At 52.4% G+C, this 18,988-nt stretch overlaps 1 protein-coding gene and 1 long non-coding RNA gene across 2 annotated transcripts; one reads left to right on the forward strand and one right to left on the reverse strand.

The window, feature by feature from the left end:
• Positions 1 to 1,209: 1,209 nt before the first annotated feature.
• Positions 1,210 to 10,383, reverse strand: LOC130154465 (uncharacterized). The gene is made up of 6 exons (XR_008823750.1): positions 7,719 to 10,383; positions 6,562 to 6,697; positions 6,361 to 6,477; positions 4,951 to 5,086; positions 3,584 to 3,674; positions 1,210 to 2,835 (listed from the first exon to the last, which is right to left on the reverse strand). It is a non-coding gene; the product is annotated as an uncharacterized LOC130154465 (long non-coding RNA).
• Positions 10,384 to 13,638: 3,255 nt separating this feature from the next.
• On the forward strand, positions 13,639 to 18,884 carry LOC130153758 (interleukin-4-like). Its single transcript, XM_056349043.1, has 4 exons — positions 13,639 to 15,378; positions 15,638 to 15,685; positions 17,061 to 17,192; positions 17,424 to 18,884. The coding sequence occupies exons 1-4, from the start codon at positions 15,244 to 15,246 to the stop codon at positions 17,514 to 17,516; spliced, it is 408 nt and encodes a 135-aa protein (XP_056205018.1). The 5' UTR covers positions 13,639 to 15,243; the 3' UTR covers positions 17,517 to 18,884.
• The last annotated feature ends 104 nt before the right edge of the window (positions 18,885 to 18,988 follow it).

Below are 18,988 nucleotides of genomic sequence, written 5' to 3' on the forward strand. Positions count from 1 at the left end.
TATGTGCTGTTGGGGAGTTCCAGATGCAGATTGTTTGGAACAGCTGCAGTCTGTCGATAGAATGGGGCTTGCGTTATGGCAAGTTCAGGTGCGTTTGTGTATCTCTAGTCAGGGTGTGTTTGTGGCCAGCCACCTAGTCTACACACAATTCACAAGCTTCAAAGAGAATTTTTACTGTTTTCTCTTCAAGGGAACATTACTCTGGCTGTTCAAAGACAGAATCTTCACAAAATATAACAGCTGTCTAGAATAAAGGAAAATCCCATCTCTAGCTAGATGAATGGGTGAATGGATGACAGAAGCATATTTTACCACATTGTCTTTGCTTAGTGTCATTTTGCTTACTGTCATTTCTTCTCTGCTGCTTCAAGATGATGACTTTTATAAGAGTTACATCATATATTGATTCCCTGTGAGATACAATCAAGTTCTGTGAAAATGCCACAAAAATGGCTTAGAGAGGTCATGTGTGTGGATGCTGAGCCTCACCTGTACCACTTGGTGTTCTTCCTGAAGCTCTTTTCCTTGGTACAGCAATACCCGCCAGCCCAGCAGAACACAGGCCAAAGGGAACGGCTCAGAATGACAACAGAAAGCTGACAGGGATGGCACGCTTCAAAATGCAAAGCACCACACATGCATCACTTGTGACGAATGATCATCACAAGTCCTGAGGTTTCAGACCAGGGTTCCTCAGCAGCGTGCCTCACCACCTCAAGCCATGCAAGCCAAGGGATGCGACTTCGGGTCTATATCTTTATAACCAAGTAAGGGCCCACCTCTTTTACCTTGAACTCTGGGTACCAGGTACAAGTCCACAAGCAGCAGCCAGACTTACAGCTCTTCAAGCCCTTGCAGACAGTAGTGAGCAGCTGAACCTCCTTAGCAGACAGTGTTGACCAAAGCTCAGTTTCAGAGGAAGAATATTTAAACCACCATGAAAAAAAAGTTAATCTCTGTAACATCAGGACATTTGTTTTTTGGCAAATAACACAAATAAGGCTGAGAACATTGCACACTGCCTTCTCCTTCAGAATGCAGGAATCCCTTTCTTTCACAAGGATAAAGTCTCCGAAAGCAGGCGAGGAGGGGGTAGGAGTGCGGGCAGAGCTGGCGGGCGCCGGCAGGGCCCGGGGCTGGTTAAGCACCACGGACAGAGGCCTCTGCCCACGGGGAGGGCGCTGCCCGCCCTGCCTGCCCTGCCTGCCCACGGCTGTGCTGCGGCCCCGGCCCGGCTCTCCGCACCCCTCATACCACTGCTGCCACCTGCTAAGGGCTCTGGACACCTGCACCAAAAAGAGCAAAACCCAGCAGAACCCCGGGTCTGATTCTTCATTCAACAGCTGATGTTCCTCAGCCAGAGCGAAGTAGACTTGGCAATGAGGAGTCTTAAAGGGGTAAGTGCCAGAAACCGAGCACTTGAACTAAGAATTATTTCCACCTGAATTTTCTGAAACTGCAAGTCACTAGAGTCAGGGTGGCCCCAGTCATTAGGCAACCACTCAAAGATAAGCAAATGAATAGGACTTCCTAGCAATTACACTCTCTCACCAATCCCCTGTAAAAGGAATTAAACTGGGGATGAGAAGGCAAAGGAAAATGCTACTAACATGCATTACGTTTGCAGTTTTAAAGAAAAAGCTTCACTGACTCTAGTACTACTTCCTGAAGGGGAATTTTCTTAAAGATATAATCAACAGAAGAATGAAAAAAAAATACTTTGAATTTACAAATTTTCCTGTACTACCTGTTTGTTTTAGCATGACACATACATCCCAGCTCATGAAGAATTAAGTTATCTTCAGAAGCAACTCCCCAGCCTTTGTGAATTCTATACTTTTTTCTCCCCCAAGTTAAAGCTGTGGCTTGCAATTCCTTTATAAGGTATTTATAAAAACGGGCACATTTTTACTTAAATTGGCCCTCCTCCGTTCCCCAGCTGCAAAGTTTATCCTCACACACGCACAGGCTTTGGGGATTAAGCTTTTGCCAGAACCTGGAAAAAAAAAGACTGAAAATGTGGTGGGAAACTAACATCTCCTACATCAAGTGTTAGTGTTAAAATGACAAGAAATGATCCACATAATGATTGTGTTCCACATTTTTAATTTGAATAGACCATAGGCTCTCTACAGCTAACAGCGTGGAAAAGAGACTCAACCAGCCCCATGCTTTTGATATGGACTGGGAAACAAAAAAACCGTGCTTGTCTGAATCAAGCATAGGAGAAACTTCACATACTTTCACAATCTTCTGCTCATGGGCACCTTGGGATAGTGAGGACAGAAACGGGCCCCCCATGCGACTGGCTGCGGCGCGGGCTTTGCCGCTGCCTCCCCTGCTGCACCCACAGGAAGCAGGGCTGCTGCCATGGGTGCCGTCAGCCGCCCCCAGTGCCACGTCAGGGGGATCCCTGCTCCGCTGTGGCTTCCTGTGCCGTACCAGTGACGGTGGCCACCACCATGGAGCCTGCACAGCAGCCGCTGGCGTCCCGGGTCAGGCTCTGCCTCCTCTCCAGCCTGGGTGGTGGGCTGGAGGCGAGGGTGGTGGCGGGGAAGGGGTTGTTGCCCATCCAAGATGTTCAACGCCAGCAGTAGTGCGGAACCAAGCTGAGGCGTTTTGAGGCAAGCGAGGCACAGATTTGTCACAGTAACTCACTGGGCAGGAGCAACGCCTGGCTGCCCACGTGCCGTGTCACTTACCGCTGCGGTGGGTCTCCAGCAGCCAAACGCCAGCGCAGGACAGCGGCTCTGCAGCACTGGCCTCCGTGCCGAGATACACGCACACACTGCCACAAGGAGGGCACAGCCACAGGCAGGCTCTCGCTCAGATGCACTATGATTTAAGAGCCAAAAATAGCAACGAAAAATAATTTTAAATGCTTTCACAGAACTGTCAGTGAGCATGACTGCAGTGGGCTCAGAGGCCAAGAACCAGGCAGTGGCCCAGGACAGTGATTTCATAGCCAAGCTGGCACCCAGCACCCCTCCCAGGGCACCAGGCGCCTCCGCTGCCTGCACAAGCAAAGGCAGGGCAGGCTGGGGACGGGTGCGTGGCGTGTCAACCCCTTCCGAAGGATTTGGGTCTGACTGCAGCCTCAGCCCTGGCAAGGCTTTTAGAGCCCGGAATCTGCAGTAGGTGGAGGGCTCCAGCATGCACTGCTCAAGCAAGTGACTTTCCTCCCACTTCCATGCCACATCATTTGTTTCTTCAGTAACATAACTTCTTTTCGGTTTATCTGCACTTAGTAAGCAAGGTGGCAAATACTTTCACTAAAAAAAAAAAAAAAAAAAAAAAAAAAAGAGGCCCTCCAGACATCTCTGTCTGGGCAGGCTTGTTTCTAAGTGGAATTCATATTAGCAGTGGAAAACCAATACTTGGATTTTCTGATGATTCCCTCAGTACTACTTAATGCAGTACAACACTGTTCTCCGCTTACACAGTGCTACAAAGACAGACACTTGGCCCAAAGTACTTTGGGTGTTTAAAACCTCAGAGAAGATGAGTTTGGGGTTGCGGGTTTTTTATTATTTTTTTTGTAACCAGAGCTTTGTGACTTGCCTAAAGTAAAAAAGTGACTTACAGAACATGTATCTTGCTACTCCCAGGAGCAACTTCTCCATGAAGTTTCTATTGGTGCAGGCTACATTTTAGGCAAAAAGCTTTTGCATACACTAAAAAGTGAAAAAACAAACGTGGTTATCTACAAACAAACCACCATAAACCAAACCAATAAATATAGGTGCTGCTTTCGTAAGCTTAATTGTTTAATGTCTCCATGTAACATTGTTAACATTTAAATGTCACACTCAATATCATTTCTAATCTATTTCAGTATGACAGTCTGTTTACTACCACCCTGGGGCAAGCTGCTGGGAGCCAGTACTTATTCTCTACTCACTGCAAGATTACACCTTGGGGAAATGTGATGCAATTTGCAAATTCTCCTTCATCCGGCTTCATCCTACTCTGTGTAATTTGATTTTTTGCAGAAAAAATAAATTGCTGTAGCTGTAGCATGCCTTTCCCTCCAGCTGCACGGGCTGAAGGAAGCAGGCTGGCTCCAGCACCAGCCAGGCTGCAGTGCCAGCCCAGCACAGGGTCTGAAACACAGTTTGTAAACTCAACCACTGATTCAAGAGATATTACATGTGCTGATGCTAGATGTTACATGGTGACCCACATTTAGCTTTTTTTTCATGTTATAAAATGTTTTATTTAACTTCTGTACCATCTTCTGAAAGGAAGGAACAGCACAGGCTAGCAAATGGCTTGGAAATAAATGTTGAGGCTTCTCGATTTCATACAAGGCAAAGCTGGAATAGTGTTGGAATCATGCAAATGGTTAGGAGGGTTGTCCAAAATCAGGTCCTCAAAAATGATAGAAGAGACCCGAAGTTGTTTATATCACCTCAATTAAACCATCTGCTGGACATTATGAGTTCTGACATTGTTTCTTAATGACATGATCCTGTCCTGTCCCTGCACAGAACCTACAACTCGGTGCAGCTGGGACTGCCATAGGGGTCCCCTTGGCTGCTAGAGCAAAGGCACAGGGAGGGCACGCCTTTTGGTTTGCCAAACCAGCCTGGGAGGGCAAGCGGAGCGTGCCAGGAGTGGCGGGAGGAGAAGGGCAGCCCTGGGAGGGAACCGCCTGGGAGAAGCGGGTGCGCTCCCTGCCCGCGGTGCCGGGGTCCTCGCCCCATCCTGAGCCAGGGGTGGCCAAATGCGGCTGGGTTGGGAAGCCCCCTGTCCCTTCTGCCTGCCGACTGCTGAGGCGGCCCAGTACCCAGACAAAGCTACTGCCTTTTTAACTGGAAAGGCACAAATTTAGCCCATCTGAAATTACAGACCGTTGTTCCCACATTTCCTACAGAGCCAGGAAAGGGAAGGGGACACTGCCACGGGGAGCTCTAAGCCCTGTAGATCTGACTTAGCCATTGGACATACCTGTTTCTTTCTGTTGATTCCCACTGATTCCATCCATGTCCACCAATGCCCTCCGTGCCACGGTGCCCACAGCTCCAGCCCAGCCCACTGCTCTTCGTCTATGTGTGATGATTTGGGGCAACCAACCTGGGCTTTGCTGCTGGGAAGAAAGGGAAAAAAAAGCAAAAAGCCTTGGCTTTGGCCACAGAACAAAGCAAAATGTCGGGGTTTGGTTGCACTGAGGGTCTTTTCAGCTGGTTCCTCTGTTCTCTGGTATCATCCAGAGATGCAGCAATGGAAAGACCCGAACAGCACCAGCCCAGTGTGCCTTCATCCCTCAGCCTCTCCACCACGTGGGGCCAAGAGGAGCCTGATAGGAGACATGGCAACATCTAAATTAACAACTTAGACCATTTTCCTGAATTGGTTGGAGACTGAGTTGTGCTTAAATCAGGCATGAAAAGCATGAGAGGGACAAGACAGGGTGGGCACAGACCCCCAGCTGCTGGAGCCCCAGGACAAGCCTGCATCCTGCCACTGGCCACAGCTGGAAGCAAAGCCAAGCTTCCATGACAAGGAGTCCCAGTTCAGGCTGGGTTCACACGCCTGGGGTTCTGTGCCCACCCTGGCGGCAGCAGCGGGCTCGGGGGGTGTCCCAGCCCCACACACCCCGGTGCCTTGGCGGGGCAGCGCCCATCTCACCGCCGGCACTGGGGGTGACGCACAGTCAGAACTTGCCCTCGTTATTTCAGTCACCACCAGGTTTAACGCTCAGCACAGCCGAAGCCTCTGAACGAGCTGTTTTGGTTCCCTTCGGGTCAGTGATGCTCCCGAAGGGCTGCGATCCCCTCTCCCGATCCGCCTCTCACCCAAGCCCCCGGCTCTACGTCGTTTCTCAGAACTGGGACCAGCTCTGTAGCTATCGCTTTCCACCCACACGAGCCAAATTGATACATGTCAGCTTTTCCCATTATCAGGTTTACGTTACTGTATTAATAGTTTGGGGGAATGATTTTATCTGCCTTTGGGGAAGATGCTACCCGCTCTCTGTGCAGGGTTTGCAGAACTGGGTGTTCCCAGCCAAGGGGCTCCCACTCCCCACAGCCCCCCAGGACGCCGCAGTCCTCCAGGACCACTGCAGCAGTGCCGGGCCCCATGCCAGGGCACAGGCTGTGGGACCACAGATGGCTTTGGGACAGACAGACATACAGACACTGCACTGTGCTGCCCTGGATACACGCCAGCTCCTACACCTTCCTCCCGATACCTGTGATGGGAAACCTCCAGGTTCCCACCTGGCTCTGACCCAGCCTTTCAATTTTGCAGGAAATTCGATGATTGAGAATCATCACCATCTTTTTTTCCCCAGTAAAATCAACTTTTTCGGGCTAATATAAGCAATGAAACAGGAATGCCGCAGCCCAGCCCTACCGTTGCGACGTTAACTCTTCCAACACAAAAAGGATGCGGTGGAACTGGAAGCAGTTTGTTTGAAAGGTGAAGTTCAGCATTTCCTCGAGCTATGCAACACCTTGACTTCACTGAAAGCTTTAAAAAAAAAGGGGGGGGTTAAACTTATATTTCTAGCTTTTCCACATCAATTTAACAATTTACATTTTACAAGCCTCTAACCAGGTATAAGGCGAAGGCTGGGTCTCCCCGGAGGGGCTTTGCCCGAGCCGGGGCCGCAGCAGTGCGGGGTGCCAGTGTGAGCAGAGCCACCGGTGCCGCCGGCATCGAGCCGCTCCACCTGTGCTTGCAGCAGCACCTGGAAAAAGGCATTTGAGAATTTGGAGGAGAAATTAAATGAGCCATTTTGGTGAGCCAACCTTCTTCCCGACAAAATTCCCACTAACACCACAGTTCAGCCATGGTGAGAAATAACTGTGGGCTTACACCTGCTCTTCTGCTCCAGGATGTGGTGGTTTGAGTCCCTGAGTTACTGTTGGGTTTCTGATGTCTCTGGGATGGCATGAGACATCATGGGATGGCATGGGATAACATGGGATGGCATGAGACAATGTGGGATGGTGTGGGACGGCATGCGATGTCACAGCCCATGGGCACTGCACCGTGCGAGGCTGCAAGGCGCCGTGCCGAGCCAGGCGCTGCAGGAGCCATCCTCGCAGGATGGGATACGTGCTACAGAGCTGAGCAAGTCCTAGTTAAAACCCAAACACCCACACGGCAGAAAACCCCCTCAGCTACTTCTTCCTTTACATGCAAGAGCATTTTTTTGTCTGCAGATCTTTAACATCTTGATAAACGTTTTGAGGTTTTGTTTTCTTTCAGATCTGACTTTGGCTACTTGAGCTTGTCAGAGCTGCTGTCATTATGACCAAATGATATGAATTTATTCTGACACATGGCTCGGCTGTTCCTCTTCAACAGCAGCCACACGCCATTTGCTTCTCCAAAGTGCTGCCATCACCTGTGATGCCCTTTTCTGCTGGTGATGGCCGAGCTGTGGCATGGGGCACTGCAGTGCTGCCATGTCACCAGGGCCATGCCAGGGCAAAGGGGCCAGGCAGGAGGAGAGGTCTTCCACACCAGCAAGGGGCTGGGGTGTCCTGGAAAGCAGCATGAGACACTGGGGTGCTCCCACCTGCACCCCGTGATGGTGGTGTCCCCAGGCAGGTGGGTGCTGAGCCAGCTGCAGGTGCACAGGCAGCAGAGGTGCACATTTAAGTGCAAAAGTAAATATCTGCTTTCGTGTCACTTCGCCTCCTGGATTTCTGACCTGAGGGTGACACTGATCCCCGAGCTGCAGCTGCTGGGCACAGACCCACGTGGACAGCAAAGCTGTGGTGGGGAGACACCTCCAAATTCAACCAGATACTTGATGGGGTCATGTCGTCCTCCCGTGAGACATCGATATCCAAGGCAGGAGCCCGGCAGGCTTCCAGGCACACACATCCCAGAGCTGGTCCTTCTGTGTAGCTGTTTGTCTTTTCCGTTGTGGAGACAAGCAAAACTTCACAGATATTTCTCTGCACATAAGAAGATGGCTTGACTTTACACGGGTCTTGCAACGCGCTTGGTTAAGTCGTGCACACATTCATCATTTTCCACATGCAGCATGTTGCAAACACACTCAATAGTAAACAGATACTCAAACGTCAAAGAGAAATTCTCAACTTGTCCCAGTATCTCTTCATCTATCAATTAGGTGATTAAAATCTGCATGGTAGCTGAATAACAGATAACATTGGTTAAGGGCGAAAAGTCTGCGCTGTCATTACATAATGCCTTCTTTGGGCCGTCGCGCCTCATCAGCACAGGAAGACACCTATATTTGGTACTCAATGGAGACGCCGGTCCCTCTTCGCACTATAAAAATGGTGCTTTGCCAAGCAGCGAGGCAGAGAGGCCCCGGCCAGCCAGCCCAGCCAGCACGGGAAGCACCCGGCAGCGGTGACAGGATGCTCCCCTTGCTGAAGGCTGCATTCATGCTCCTCTCCCTGCTCGAGCTCATCTCGTCCACCCCACTGATGACCACCTTTCCCAAAGTAAAGCTGTCAGAGATCACCCACCGCATCCAACAGCTCAACTCAGGAGTACAGGTAAATGCTGTTACACCTCCTGGTGTTTCTTTGCTTACAGACAGAGGAACGTTATTGATGATGATGATGATATTCCTTGGTGCTGAAGGCCAGGCACCGGCACTGCCATCAGGCATTCCTGACTGGTTCAGCCCGCTGCATCCCACCTCCAGCTTTGGGCACCCTGGCCCATCTCAGCCTAGACTTTGGGTGCTCAGGATTTGACCTGGTGGTACAGGAGGATGCTGGTGGCAGCCAGGGTGAAGTGTTGCACCTGACATTAGGCACATTGCAGGAAAAAATGCCGAGGAACAAGAGAACCTCCCCCAAACCTCCCTGTGCCACACACAGAGCTGTGTCAGGGTGACTGGGGCAGCTTGGTGAAGGGGACACAGTGGCCTGGCACAGTGCGAGCTGCAGGGGGGTTCTGCTCTGCTCTGGTCCATAGCACCCACAGAGCACCCAGGGACCCTCCTGCCCCTTCCCAAACAACTGCTTGCAAATGCTGTGCAACCCCAGGGCCCGACTTCCCGGGAGCCTGTTATGGAACAATTTGCTGAAAGATGGGTCTCGGTGGTGCAGCACCCAGGGTGCATCCGCACTGTGTCCTGCTGGAGGGACTGGGATATGGTGCCTCTTCCCAGGGGAGGGTGCAGCTGGCAGCTCCTGGGGAAGGTCTTACCTTGTAATGATGGTCTCTCGTAACAATGGCTCTCCCTTGTGTCACCTCTCCAGGTCCCTTGCAATGACACCCGAGTGGCACAGGTTGCCTTCACGGATCGAAAGGTAAAAGATGATAGAGACACAGGCAGAAAACACATTTTTAATACACACCAACATCACCAGCACCTTCCTCACTGCAGTGCACAGCCCACGTAGCAGAGGTAGTTTTATTAGTCACCGGGCTAGAGCCGCTCAAGCACCATCGCTGGGGGCAAGTGCACAGATGGATGCCGGCTGTGCCCAAGGACCTGCCCCCAGCCACCACCTCTGCCCCCAGCTCCCCTGCCCCCAGCCCAGGGCCCAAGTCACCACACGGGGCTGTGATTACAGCCATAAAACGAAAACAGTTTAGAAAGTCTCTGTGAAACCTCCCACCAGTCCTGGACACCTCGATAAGTAGCATCAACTTACATCAAACACAGGGCTCTAATGATTTCTTCCCTGTGGTTTCCAGCTGTCAGAGCAGGAGCTGCTGTGCCAGGCTGCCATGGCACTCATGAAAGTCACCAGGTGCAGGAAGGACTACGAGCCCTTCATCATCAACTTGCAGAGCTTGCACGGCAAGACGGTAAGCAGGAGCCGCAGCCTCCCCGCTCGCCGCCCCACTGTGCGGCTCCAGCCCCCCGGCGCAGCCTTGCCCCCGGTGCCAGCTCTGCCGAGCACGGGGCCCGTATCCGTGCCGGCTCCCCCACGCACCCACAGGGCTGAGCAGGCCGGTATTTACCTTGCATGGGGCCAGACCGGGGCATCGCAAACCTGCGCGGCTCTGTGAGATAATTCACCTCCACGGGAAGAGGGTGAATGTCCCCGCCAGCCCCGGCCACCCCAGACCCATGGCCACGGGGGTCACACTGCCAGGCACGGGGGCTGGGTGCTTGTCCTGAGGCAAGGGATGAGTTCCCAACATCCTGGGGCATCATCCTCACAACTCTGAATTATTTGCTGAATTATTTATATGGAGACAGAAGCAATTGAAACAAAGCATCTTGTGTGGGCTGGTGGCCTGGCTACCCACTGCCTGAGCTGCTACATCTCACTGTCAGCTCTAATGTATTTATGCTTTTCCTTCTCCAGAACTGCTCCCTGAGCAACGAAAACGAGATCTACCTGCGCAACTTCTTGCCGAAGCTGGGAAACTTCACCCAGGGGATGTACAGGCGCCTGGCCACGTCGGCTGCGCAGTGAGACAGGCACTGCTCCGGTGAGAGCGGTGGCTGCCAGCCCCCAGCCCAGGGATCCGACTGCTGGTAGCAATTCAGATCGGTTTTGCAGAGTTCTTTTGCTCCTCGTTGCATGCACTTCCTCAGCTCCCCCCCAGCCCTCCTAACCCAGTGCAATCCCAACAGCAAGTCCCAGCAGGTATGCCGGGCACACGGCATCGCTCAGCCATGATGGGAAATGTCCCCTCCCCAGCATCTCCCAAGCCTTCCACCCAAGTGCCATGGTTCAGACATTACCCAGCCTCTGCAGGAGAGGTCTCATCAGGATGAGGCTGCCCTTAGCGCTCGCTTGCAGCCCTGCGGCTCTTCCAGCTGGCATGAGGCAGGATGCGACCCCCCAGGAGGGATGTGATCCCCGGGAGGGATGCGGGAGGGTTTGCCAGCTGGGAGGAGCTGAGCATCCATCCTGCCGGGCAGCGTGGCAGAAGGGCTGAGCTTTTAACTCATTCACCTTCTCCTGCAGCGCCTACCAAAACCAAATTATCTGTTTCCTGTTCCTCTTAATGAAGGGAGGCTTCTTCATAATCGCCTTCTCTTCCTAACGAGATCAAAATCTAGACTGAAATGATGCATTTTTTGCTAATGAGTTACTACAGCAGCTCAGGGCTCGGAGCCGGGGAAGTGCAGCATCCGAGAGCGGCAGCCGGGAGGGGAAGCAGCGGAGGGAGTGGGACAGAACCATGCGCGTAACCTCTAACGCGTCTTCTCTTGTCGGTGGGCTTTTAAGTTATTAATAGTGAAGATCAGGAAAGTCTGTAGGATAACTTTGGATCTAATGGGTGCTCATTGGCATCATACTTCTGGAGTTTATTTATTATTATTCTATTTTATTTAAATAATTTATTTTTATACTGCATAATCTAAAGATTCAAGACCAAAAAGTCTTAGCTGTTGAAAGATTTTCTATGCGTGGGACCCAAAACAAAAAGGAAAAGCCAGTATTCAGGTATTTTAAGTTATAGAAGAGTTGTTCTGTGGAATACAGTCATATTTAAAATACTGCTACCTCGTTTTTAGGGAACTATTACTTCCTAATTGCTTTTCCATGACAATGAATGTGTGCCGATTCATAATTTATTGTTCTTCCCTCTATTTAAAATATTTGTATTACAACAGAGTTAATATATTCAAATTACCATGTATTTAGATGTCTTCATTTTATTTTTTTTTTTCATTTCAACTTTGCACTGATGTTATAGAAGTGTCTCAGGGCTTAAGCAATAAACTACTGAGCAACGAGCTCTTGGTACCGATGGTTTACGCAGTTTATTCTTCTTACCTTCAGCAGTTAATGAGGAGCATCGGGGGTGCTGCCTCCTTGGTCAGTCGCACAGGGGACCGGGGGGTGGGGGAGGCCAGCATTTTTGGGACAATATACAGCAAATCTGCCCAATCTGCCATTGAGAGCAAGCTGTCAAGAAAGTAAAAGACACCAATGAACCTTCTGGGCTTGCAGAAATTGTAGGAAAACACAGAACAAAAGGAGTGGCTGGAGGAGCAGGGATGCGAGTCCTCGGCTGGGAAGAGCGTCTTGTGCATGGGGAAGGGGCACGTGGCTCATCCCATGCTGAAGGGGAGTATGTTGGGGTGCAGCGTGAGGTCTGGGGGGGGCAGCAGGGCTGAAACAGGCAGCAAAGCGGTGCCAGACGCCGGGGAAAGCGTCCTCAGCTGATGGGCGAGGGAAGGGACAGGGCTGGCGCACGGGACTAGAGCCTGCTTGGGTGCTAGAGCGGCCAGTACATGGACAGGAAACAAATAGGCAAAATGGCTGTTGGAAATTGTTATAAATGCAGGAGACTGCTATGAACATGTGTGACAGGGTGTTAACTGCACCCTTGGAGCTGCTCTGGATAAACCCCAGCACCAGATGTGGCAGGCAACAGACATGCAAGAAAACAGCAGAACACCCCCGCCGCTGCCAGCCGAAGCTTACCTGGGGCAGCGCATGATGCCCAGCAAACCCTCATGCCCTTTTCCCCGTGGCTGTCCTGGAAGCACTCCGGTTTGTGCTGAAGAAAAAGGGGGAAAGTCGAGCCAGTGCCCGTGGCGATGGAGCCCTGGGCTCGGTGGCTGCAGGAAAGCTGGCGCTGGGAACCCGGGCAGGATCTTCGTGTGACGGAGATGCTTCCAACCACGGAGCGTGAGGGGGAGAAAAACTGAGGATAGGTTTCTGAATCAAGCACCTTTGATAGGGAGAATGGCAGCAGGCTCATCCCCAGGATGACGGCTGGGATGAAGCACAGCAGGGGCTCCAGGAACAGGCAGTGACGAGGACCGTGCTGGGGCCGGAGACGCCCCTCCAGCAGGCGATGGGGCCACCGCTGCCACCAGCCGCAGCCCACCCTCGGGAAAAGGACATGGGAATTTTGTCCTTCACTGGTGCAGCAGGCTGGCCCTGGCCAGGGCCAGGCCCCCCCAAGCTGCCCCATCACCCCCTCCCCAGGAAAAGGCAGCAAGAGGTGGGGTAGCGATCGCTCCCCAGTGCCCGCCACAACACAGTGAGCTTGGCCAGGGGAAATTAATTGCGTTAATTACCGATGGAACCAGAGTGACATAATGAGAAACCAACCTGAATCTTAGACACGGCCCCCCCCACCAGGGCCCATGGAAGACAGCCACCCATGGCCCACCCCGGTGGGGACCCCCTGGCTGCAGCCCCCCACAGCCCACCGTGCCCCAATGCCTTACCCCCTGGACCTGCAAACACGGTGTCCCGCAGGCCTGCAAACATGTTACCCCACTTATCCCGTACACCCTGAAACACCTTATCCCACGGACCCTGAAATACCTGATCCCAAGTTCCCACGTACCTTTAAACGCGTTATCCCACATATCATCCCACAGACCCTTAAACCCGTTATCCCATGGACCATCAAACCCTTTATCCCACATTATTCCATGCACCTTGAAACACGTTATCCCACATGTTATCCCACACACCCTTAAACCTGTCATCTCACATAATCTTAAACCTGTTATCCCATGAACCATCAAACCTGTTATCCCATGGACCCTCAGACATTGTCCCACATTCCCATGTACCCTTAAGCACGTTATCCCAAACACCCTTAAACACATTGTCCCGCGTACCCTGAAACCCATTATGACACGGACCCTTACACGTTATCCCCCATACCCCCAGTCCCGTTACCCCCCCGACCCCCAGCCCTGCTGCCCCCGCGGCTGCAGGGCTCGGCTGTGGCCAGCGCTGGCCCTGGCTGGCATCGGCTCACGGGACGTGGGGCAGCTTCTGGCCACCCCTCGGTACCAAACCTGGCCACGCGAACCCAGTACAGGTGACTTCCCCAACACACAGTGATGCACTTTTCCACCATGATTCAGCCCCAGTAGCTCAAAGGTTACATTTTTCTGTTAATTTAGCGTTTTCTGTTCATTTACTCCAGGTTTTACAGCTTTCCACCACAATACCTGCAGAAACCACTGTGTCTGCAGGATGGGGCTGCCACCTCCATCCCCTTCTCCAGCATCACTTTCTGGCAGGGAGACTCCCACCACCACCCATCCCAGGGCAGCACGGCAGCTCCCGGCTTCCCGGCAAGGTGCCTGGCCCCAGAGCCATCGCCCGCAGCAGCTGCCACCACAGCACCGTCCCGCACCAGAGCGCGCTCCCTTATCTGCTCTGCATCGAGTACGGTGCGGGTAGGAAACAGCGCAGCACTCCGCTGGCAAATCCCTCACAAAGGTCTTTCTGAGTCAGTGGCACTAACTTCATCTGGGGCATTTCATAATTAGACAAACAGAATTACTCTCAGTCTGGCTGCTCCTGGATTCATTGAACACTCACAAACTCTTATCAAGCATCTGATGGCAAGTTGCTATTTGAGTTAGAAAAATACCTATTAGTTATTACAAAACTCCAAAGTTTCCCAGCTCGGCTCATTTCTCAGTGTGATTTCCTGCGGCAGCCGGGGCGGGGGTGCCAGCAGAGCCCAGTGCCCGGCCGCTGCTCGGGCTGCTCCCGCGGGATGGCCAGGGCAGCCCCCAGGCGCCGAGCTACCGGCTGCTGCGGAGTCGCAAACCCCTGTTTTCCCATGCGAGTGCCAGCGCTAGCAGCACCAACGCCGCAGGATTGCCCCGCGCCAGCAGCCTGGCCTTCCCCCACATCCCTGCAGGTGCCACGGGCCCGAGTGTGTTGTTCCGGGGGTCCCGTGTGGCCCCCAGCTCTCCGTAACCCCCCGGTGCCGAGAGGCGGTGATGCCCTGCTCCAGCCCAGGAGGTTTTGTCCCCGCAGGCTCCAGGCAGGGCTGTGCTGTGCTTTCTGGCTGTCCCCGGCGCAGGTTAAGATAACCATAGACAGAAAATAATATGCAGATGGAAGATGCTTTGCATGATTTGGAGATAGTCAAATGATACACGAGATGGAAGAACTTGCAGGATACAGAAAAAAAAGCGCAAAGCTCCGTCATCTGAGCGTGGTCAGAGCCGTGGTCTCCCCCGTTTGGCCACTTTCAACTTGGGGCATAGAGAAAGTCCTGGAATACGGAGAAATGCAGAATCCCCAAACCAGGCAGTTTACATACTTTTGTACGTGACCTGACTTCTAACTGTTATCTTACGGTGGAAATTTCCTATGTTGAAACGTAATGCGAGATCAGAAGAAAGCCTTGACTTTTATAAAAAATACCTGTTGTCCTAATTGGATAGGAGCAACTTTGGAAAGTGCAGATAAGGGAAAAATAAGTTTTTCCTATAGGTTCAGCAATTTTACAGCCATAAATTGAGATGTTTCTTCCAGAAAAGCACACACAGGTATAGATCACCAAAATATCCAGAAACTGTGAGCTGAGGGGGTTCAGCCCGAACAGGCCATGATCATCCCGGTCCCAGTCCTGCTCATCTTGCTGGCGCTGCCAGCCTGCCAGGGCCACGTGGCTGCTCGGCTGCAGACCTCCATCTTTCTGAAGGAGAGCATCAGGCTGCTGAACGAGCTCCTGAAGACAAAGGTAGGGCTCGCTCACATGGCTCAGCCTCTACTCACTGATGGGAGGGAGAGATTGTTTCGCTGGGCTCAGCGAGAGCAATGCTGAGTCAAAGAAAGGTGCTGAGCAGGCAGGGCTGAGGCAGAGCGTGGGGCTCACGGTGCTCCCAGGGGGCCGAGAGCAGGCAGGCAGAGGGATGGGTGCGGGTCTGCATGTGTCAGGATGGATCCGCATTAGCGTTTTCTCTAGCTTGATTACCCCTCTCCTTTGTGTCTTGATAAAGGTTTCCTGTGACAACATAAACATGACAAATATTTTCGCAGGTGATAAGGTAAGAGAAAAAATTAACTTGTCCTTGTTCAAAAATAATCACGTGGCCACGACGGGTGCTGGGAGAGGATGCTGGGGGCCAGGGGAGAGCGCGGGGCAGCAAGGAGGCAGGCGTGAAGCCCCGGCAGTCCTGCCCGTCCCTGTGCAGCACAGCATGAGGGCCCGAGCAGCGATGCCGGACTGGTCCTTGCTGCTGCCACTGCCCAGCATGGGTGCCCTCACCTTCCCGCACCCATCTCCACCTCCAGCCAAAGCAGCATCGGCTGGTCCTGGCCACCCTGGAGGGAAGGGGGAGGCAGAGGGGCAGGCGGGAATGGGCAGCCTGTGTCCTCAGCAGCACACGGAGGTTCAAGCTTTTCAGAAAGGAAGAGAGGAACTTCTTCCCTTGCCTTGGAGTGGTGTGTCACCACCCCACAGACACCCACACGTGCCTATCACACAGCATCTCAAGCTCTGGTTAGACATACTATCCCTCTTTAGCCCCTTATCTGGGGGAAGGCTCTTCAGTTAGCAGAAGATTTAATAGCAGATAATAAAGCCTATTTCTGGTCTGAAAATTGCTGCCTAAGCCAAGCTCCCCGGCACCAGAGTTCCTGTTTTCACAGAAAGCCGATGCCCTCACCTCGTGCTGCACTGGTGGGTGGCAGCCAAGGGATGCAGCAGCCTCCCTCAGGGGACCGGGGCTGAACATCCCCTCAGGGGGTCCCCGCACCCTTCCTGCCACAGGGACCAGCCCTGGGAGTGAGAAATGCTGCACAACCCAACGCCCGCAGACCTGGCCGTGCTCACGGGGACTGTCGCTTATTTGCTGGTGCCATTTGGGTGAAAGCAGAGATCTGAGCAGGCAGCGCTCACAGCAAGGTGGCATCAGGACCATCCCCCAGGGAAGACAGCAAACAGTTTTTCCATTACTGCCAGCACTTGTTAGCTCCTCATCTTCCACATGTCTCTGCAATGGGACTTTAATCAAAGCACCTGACAGAGGCAACCTCTTCCCAGGGGCTTCTGTTAATCCTCTAGAGCCTCTGCCCACCCAGACCAGCCTTGTCCCCAGGGAGCCCTGCAGGGAGCAGCTCCCCGAGCACAGGGTCCAGCGTTCACACCTCCAAGAGGAACCTGGTGCTGTAAGCGTGTGGGTGCTCACCGCCGTGCCAGGCTCTGCCACAACCTCTCGCCAGCGGCCAAGGGCCCCCTCTGGGACAGGAACAGACCCGTGCACACACACCTGCAGCCAGGAAGCCTTGACATCTCCAGCTGTACTTTCCGCCTGCCCTTTAGAACAGAAATGTATTATTTGTGCTGTTTTAATCTGCTGCTAACAAAGCTATGACTGTACAAAAAGGGTTTCTAAAATAACCATGTGTGTCTTTTTCCAGGAATATGATGACATGGAGACCTTATGCAAAGCCACCACAGTAGCCTGGGAGGGCCGGAGCTGCCACAGGCACCTGGAGGGCATTTACCTCAACTTGCTCAGTCTGGTCCAAAGGAAGAGCCCAGCCCACAAGGTGAAGTGATGCCACCCCCTCACCGCCCCCATGCTCAGCCCTCACAGCACGAACTGTGCTGGCTGTACAGCCCCTGGCCTTCGAGCTTTCTGCACATCCAGCTCCTCCCTCGGTCACCATTTTTGCTTTCACCCAGTCCTCTCCCGCACCACCACTAGCAACCAAGATGATGCTGCAGAACCAGATCCCTCCCCCAGCAAACACCCTCATGGCCCTTTTTTCCTGTTACAGGCACCATGTCCCGTGGCAGCCGGCAACACTACCTCCCTGAATGACTTCCTAGTGGACTTACGCAGAGTCCTCCAACGACTAGTAAAAGACTAGGGTTTGAAGTGAAAAAAGAGTTTTGGTTTATGGTTTTTTTTAAACTACAATGACACTGTATTTTTCAAAGATTATTTATAATAATTCTTTAAATAAATGTAATTTTGGACTAAATTTGCTGGCAGTGCTTAAGACTTACTCAGGCAGAAACTGGAGCGCACAGGAGTACGTTTGAAAGCTTGAAGGCATGAGCTGGAATGTGGGCCACTGGGCTGCAGGACCCTGCTGGCAGCACCTTTGAGCTGTGGAGACCCCAGCTCCTGGAGAGACCCCTCAGCCCTCTCCCACTAGCCCCAACAGAAATGCCCAGGGGCCCCACGAGGCAGCCGTGGCTAGGAAAGAGGACCAAGGCTGGCCCCAAAGCAATGGGGACTAGGCGGATGCCACAGGGGGAAGCGATAGAGCAGCAAAGAAAGGATGGGTATTTTCTATCCACGTTGGCAAGGGGTGAATTTGTGACCCGACAGAAAGCAGGGCACAGAGCGGCAGAGCTGACTCCAGAGAGCTGAGCAGTGACAGGTTCCTGGATGGAACCGGGGCTTTAAAAAATGAGGGAGCTTAAAACCATAAAGTCAAAAGTAATCTTTGTTACTTTGCCATATAAGTTGCAAGAAATACATGGGAGTACAGTGAACAGAGTCCAGAGTCTACTGGCACAAGGGTGGTGCCGGCAAGAGTTGCCAAAACAAAGAATTTCTCCTGCCGCGAGGTTAAGGCTCACACCAACACAAGGAAAGCAGGTGTACTGCAGGGGCAGGAGCCCAGAAGCCAGAGGGAGAAGACAGGCCACAAAGAGGGCCTTGCTTCTGACACTGAACTCCAACGTACGTGCTGGAGCTGCAAAGAGACATCAAGTCTGTAGCTAAGCAAGCCCTTAGTTCTCCCTTCACTTTATAGCCTATATTTATAACTATACATTTATATATATGGCATAGCCTTTTGCAGCCCAGGAGTAAAGAAGCTCCAGCAACAACAGTAGTGAAATAAACAGCAACAGGGAAGCAAAACCACACTGTTGAAGGGATGACTCTAGCATGTGACCAACCTGGGTGGTGGTTAAAGTCTCTCTAGCAACAGGGAACTGAAGTCTTGCAGGTATTTAGGTATTACCATTTTGCAACTTATTCTGGCATGGTGTGGGAGAGCACTATGGAAAGTCCCAGGACTGTGCAGGGTTTGGTTCGTGCATCAGCTGAGTCACAGTACTCAAGGGAGCTGCAGAGTTAGCAGACCACAAAAAACTTGTGAAACACCCTCTTCCTTCTGCCCTGTCTACCTCTTCCACAAGAGCTTGCTGCCCATCAACTCAGGGCTTGGCAGTGAGGATCCCCACGCACCCCAGACTCACTTCTCTAACTTCTCCAGCAAGTACTGCACATCACAGAACTGCACAGACTGTTTTAGCTACCCTTCCTGACACAGCTTCGACTCGTTGGGTTAGAAAGATTCTGTATGTACAGTCATTTGACAAA

This window comes from Falco biarmicus, chromosome 8 (assembly GCF_023638135.1).
Source record: "Falco biarmicus isolate bFalBia1 chromosome 8, bFalBia1.pri, whole genome shotgun sequence".
In the NCBI taxonomy this organism is placed as follows: Eukaryota; Metazoa; Chordata; class Aves; order Falconiformes; family Falconidae; genus Falco; species Falco biarmicus.

Coding starts and splice junctions, on each gene's coding strand:
- LOC130153758 (XM_056349043.1), top strand. CDS start 15,244: ATGATCATCCCGGTCCCAGTCCTGCTCATCTTGCTGGCGCTGCCAGCC. Junction 15,379..15,637: donor ACGAGCTCCTGAAGACAAAG/GTAGGGCTCGCT, acceptor GTCTTGATAAAG/GTTTCCTGTGACAACATAAA. Junction 17,193..17,423: donor GGAAGAGCCCAGCCCACAAG/GTGAAGTGATGC, acceptor TTCCTGTTACAG/GCACCATGTCCCGTGGCAGC.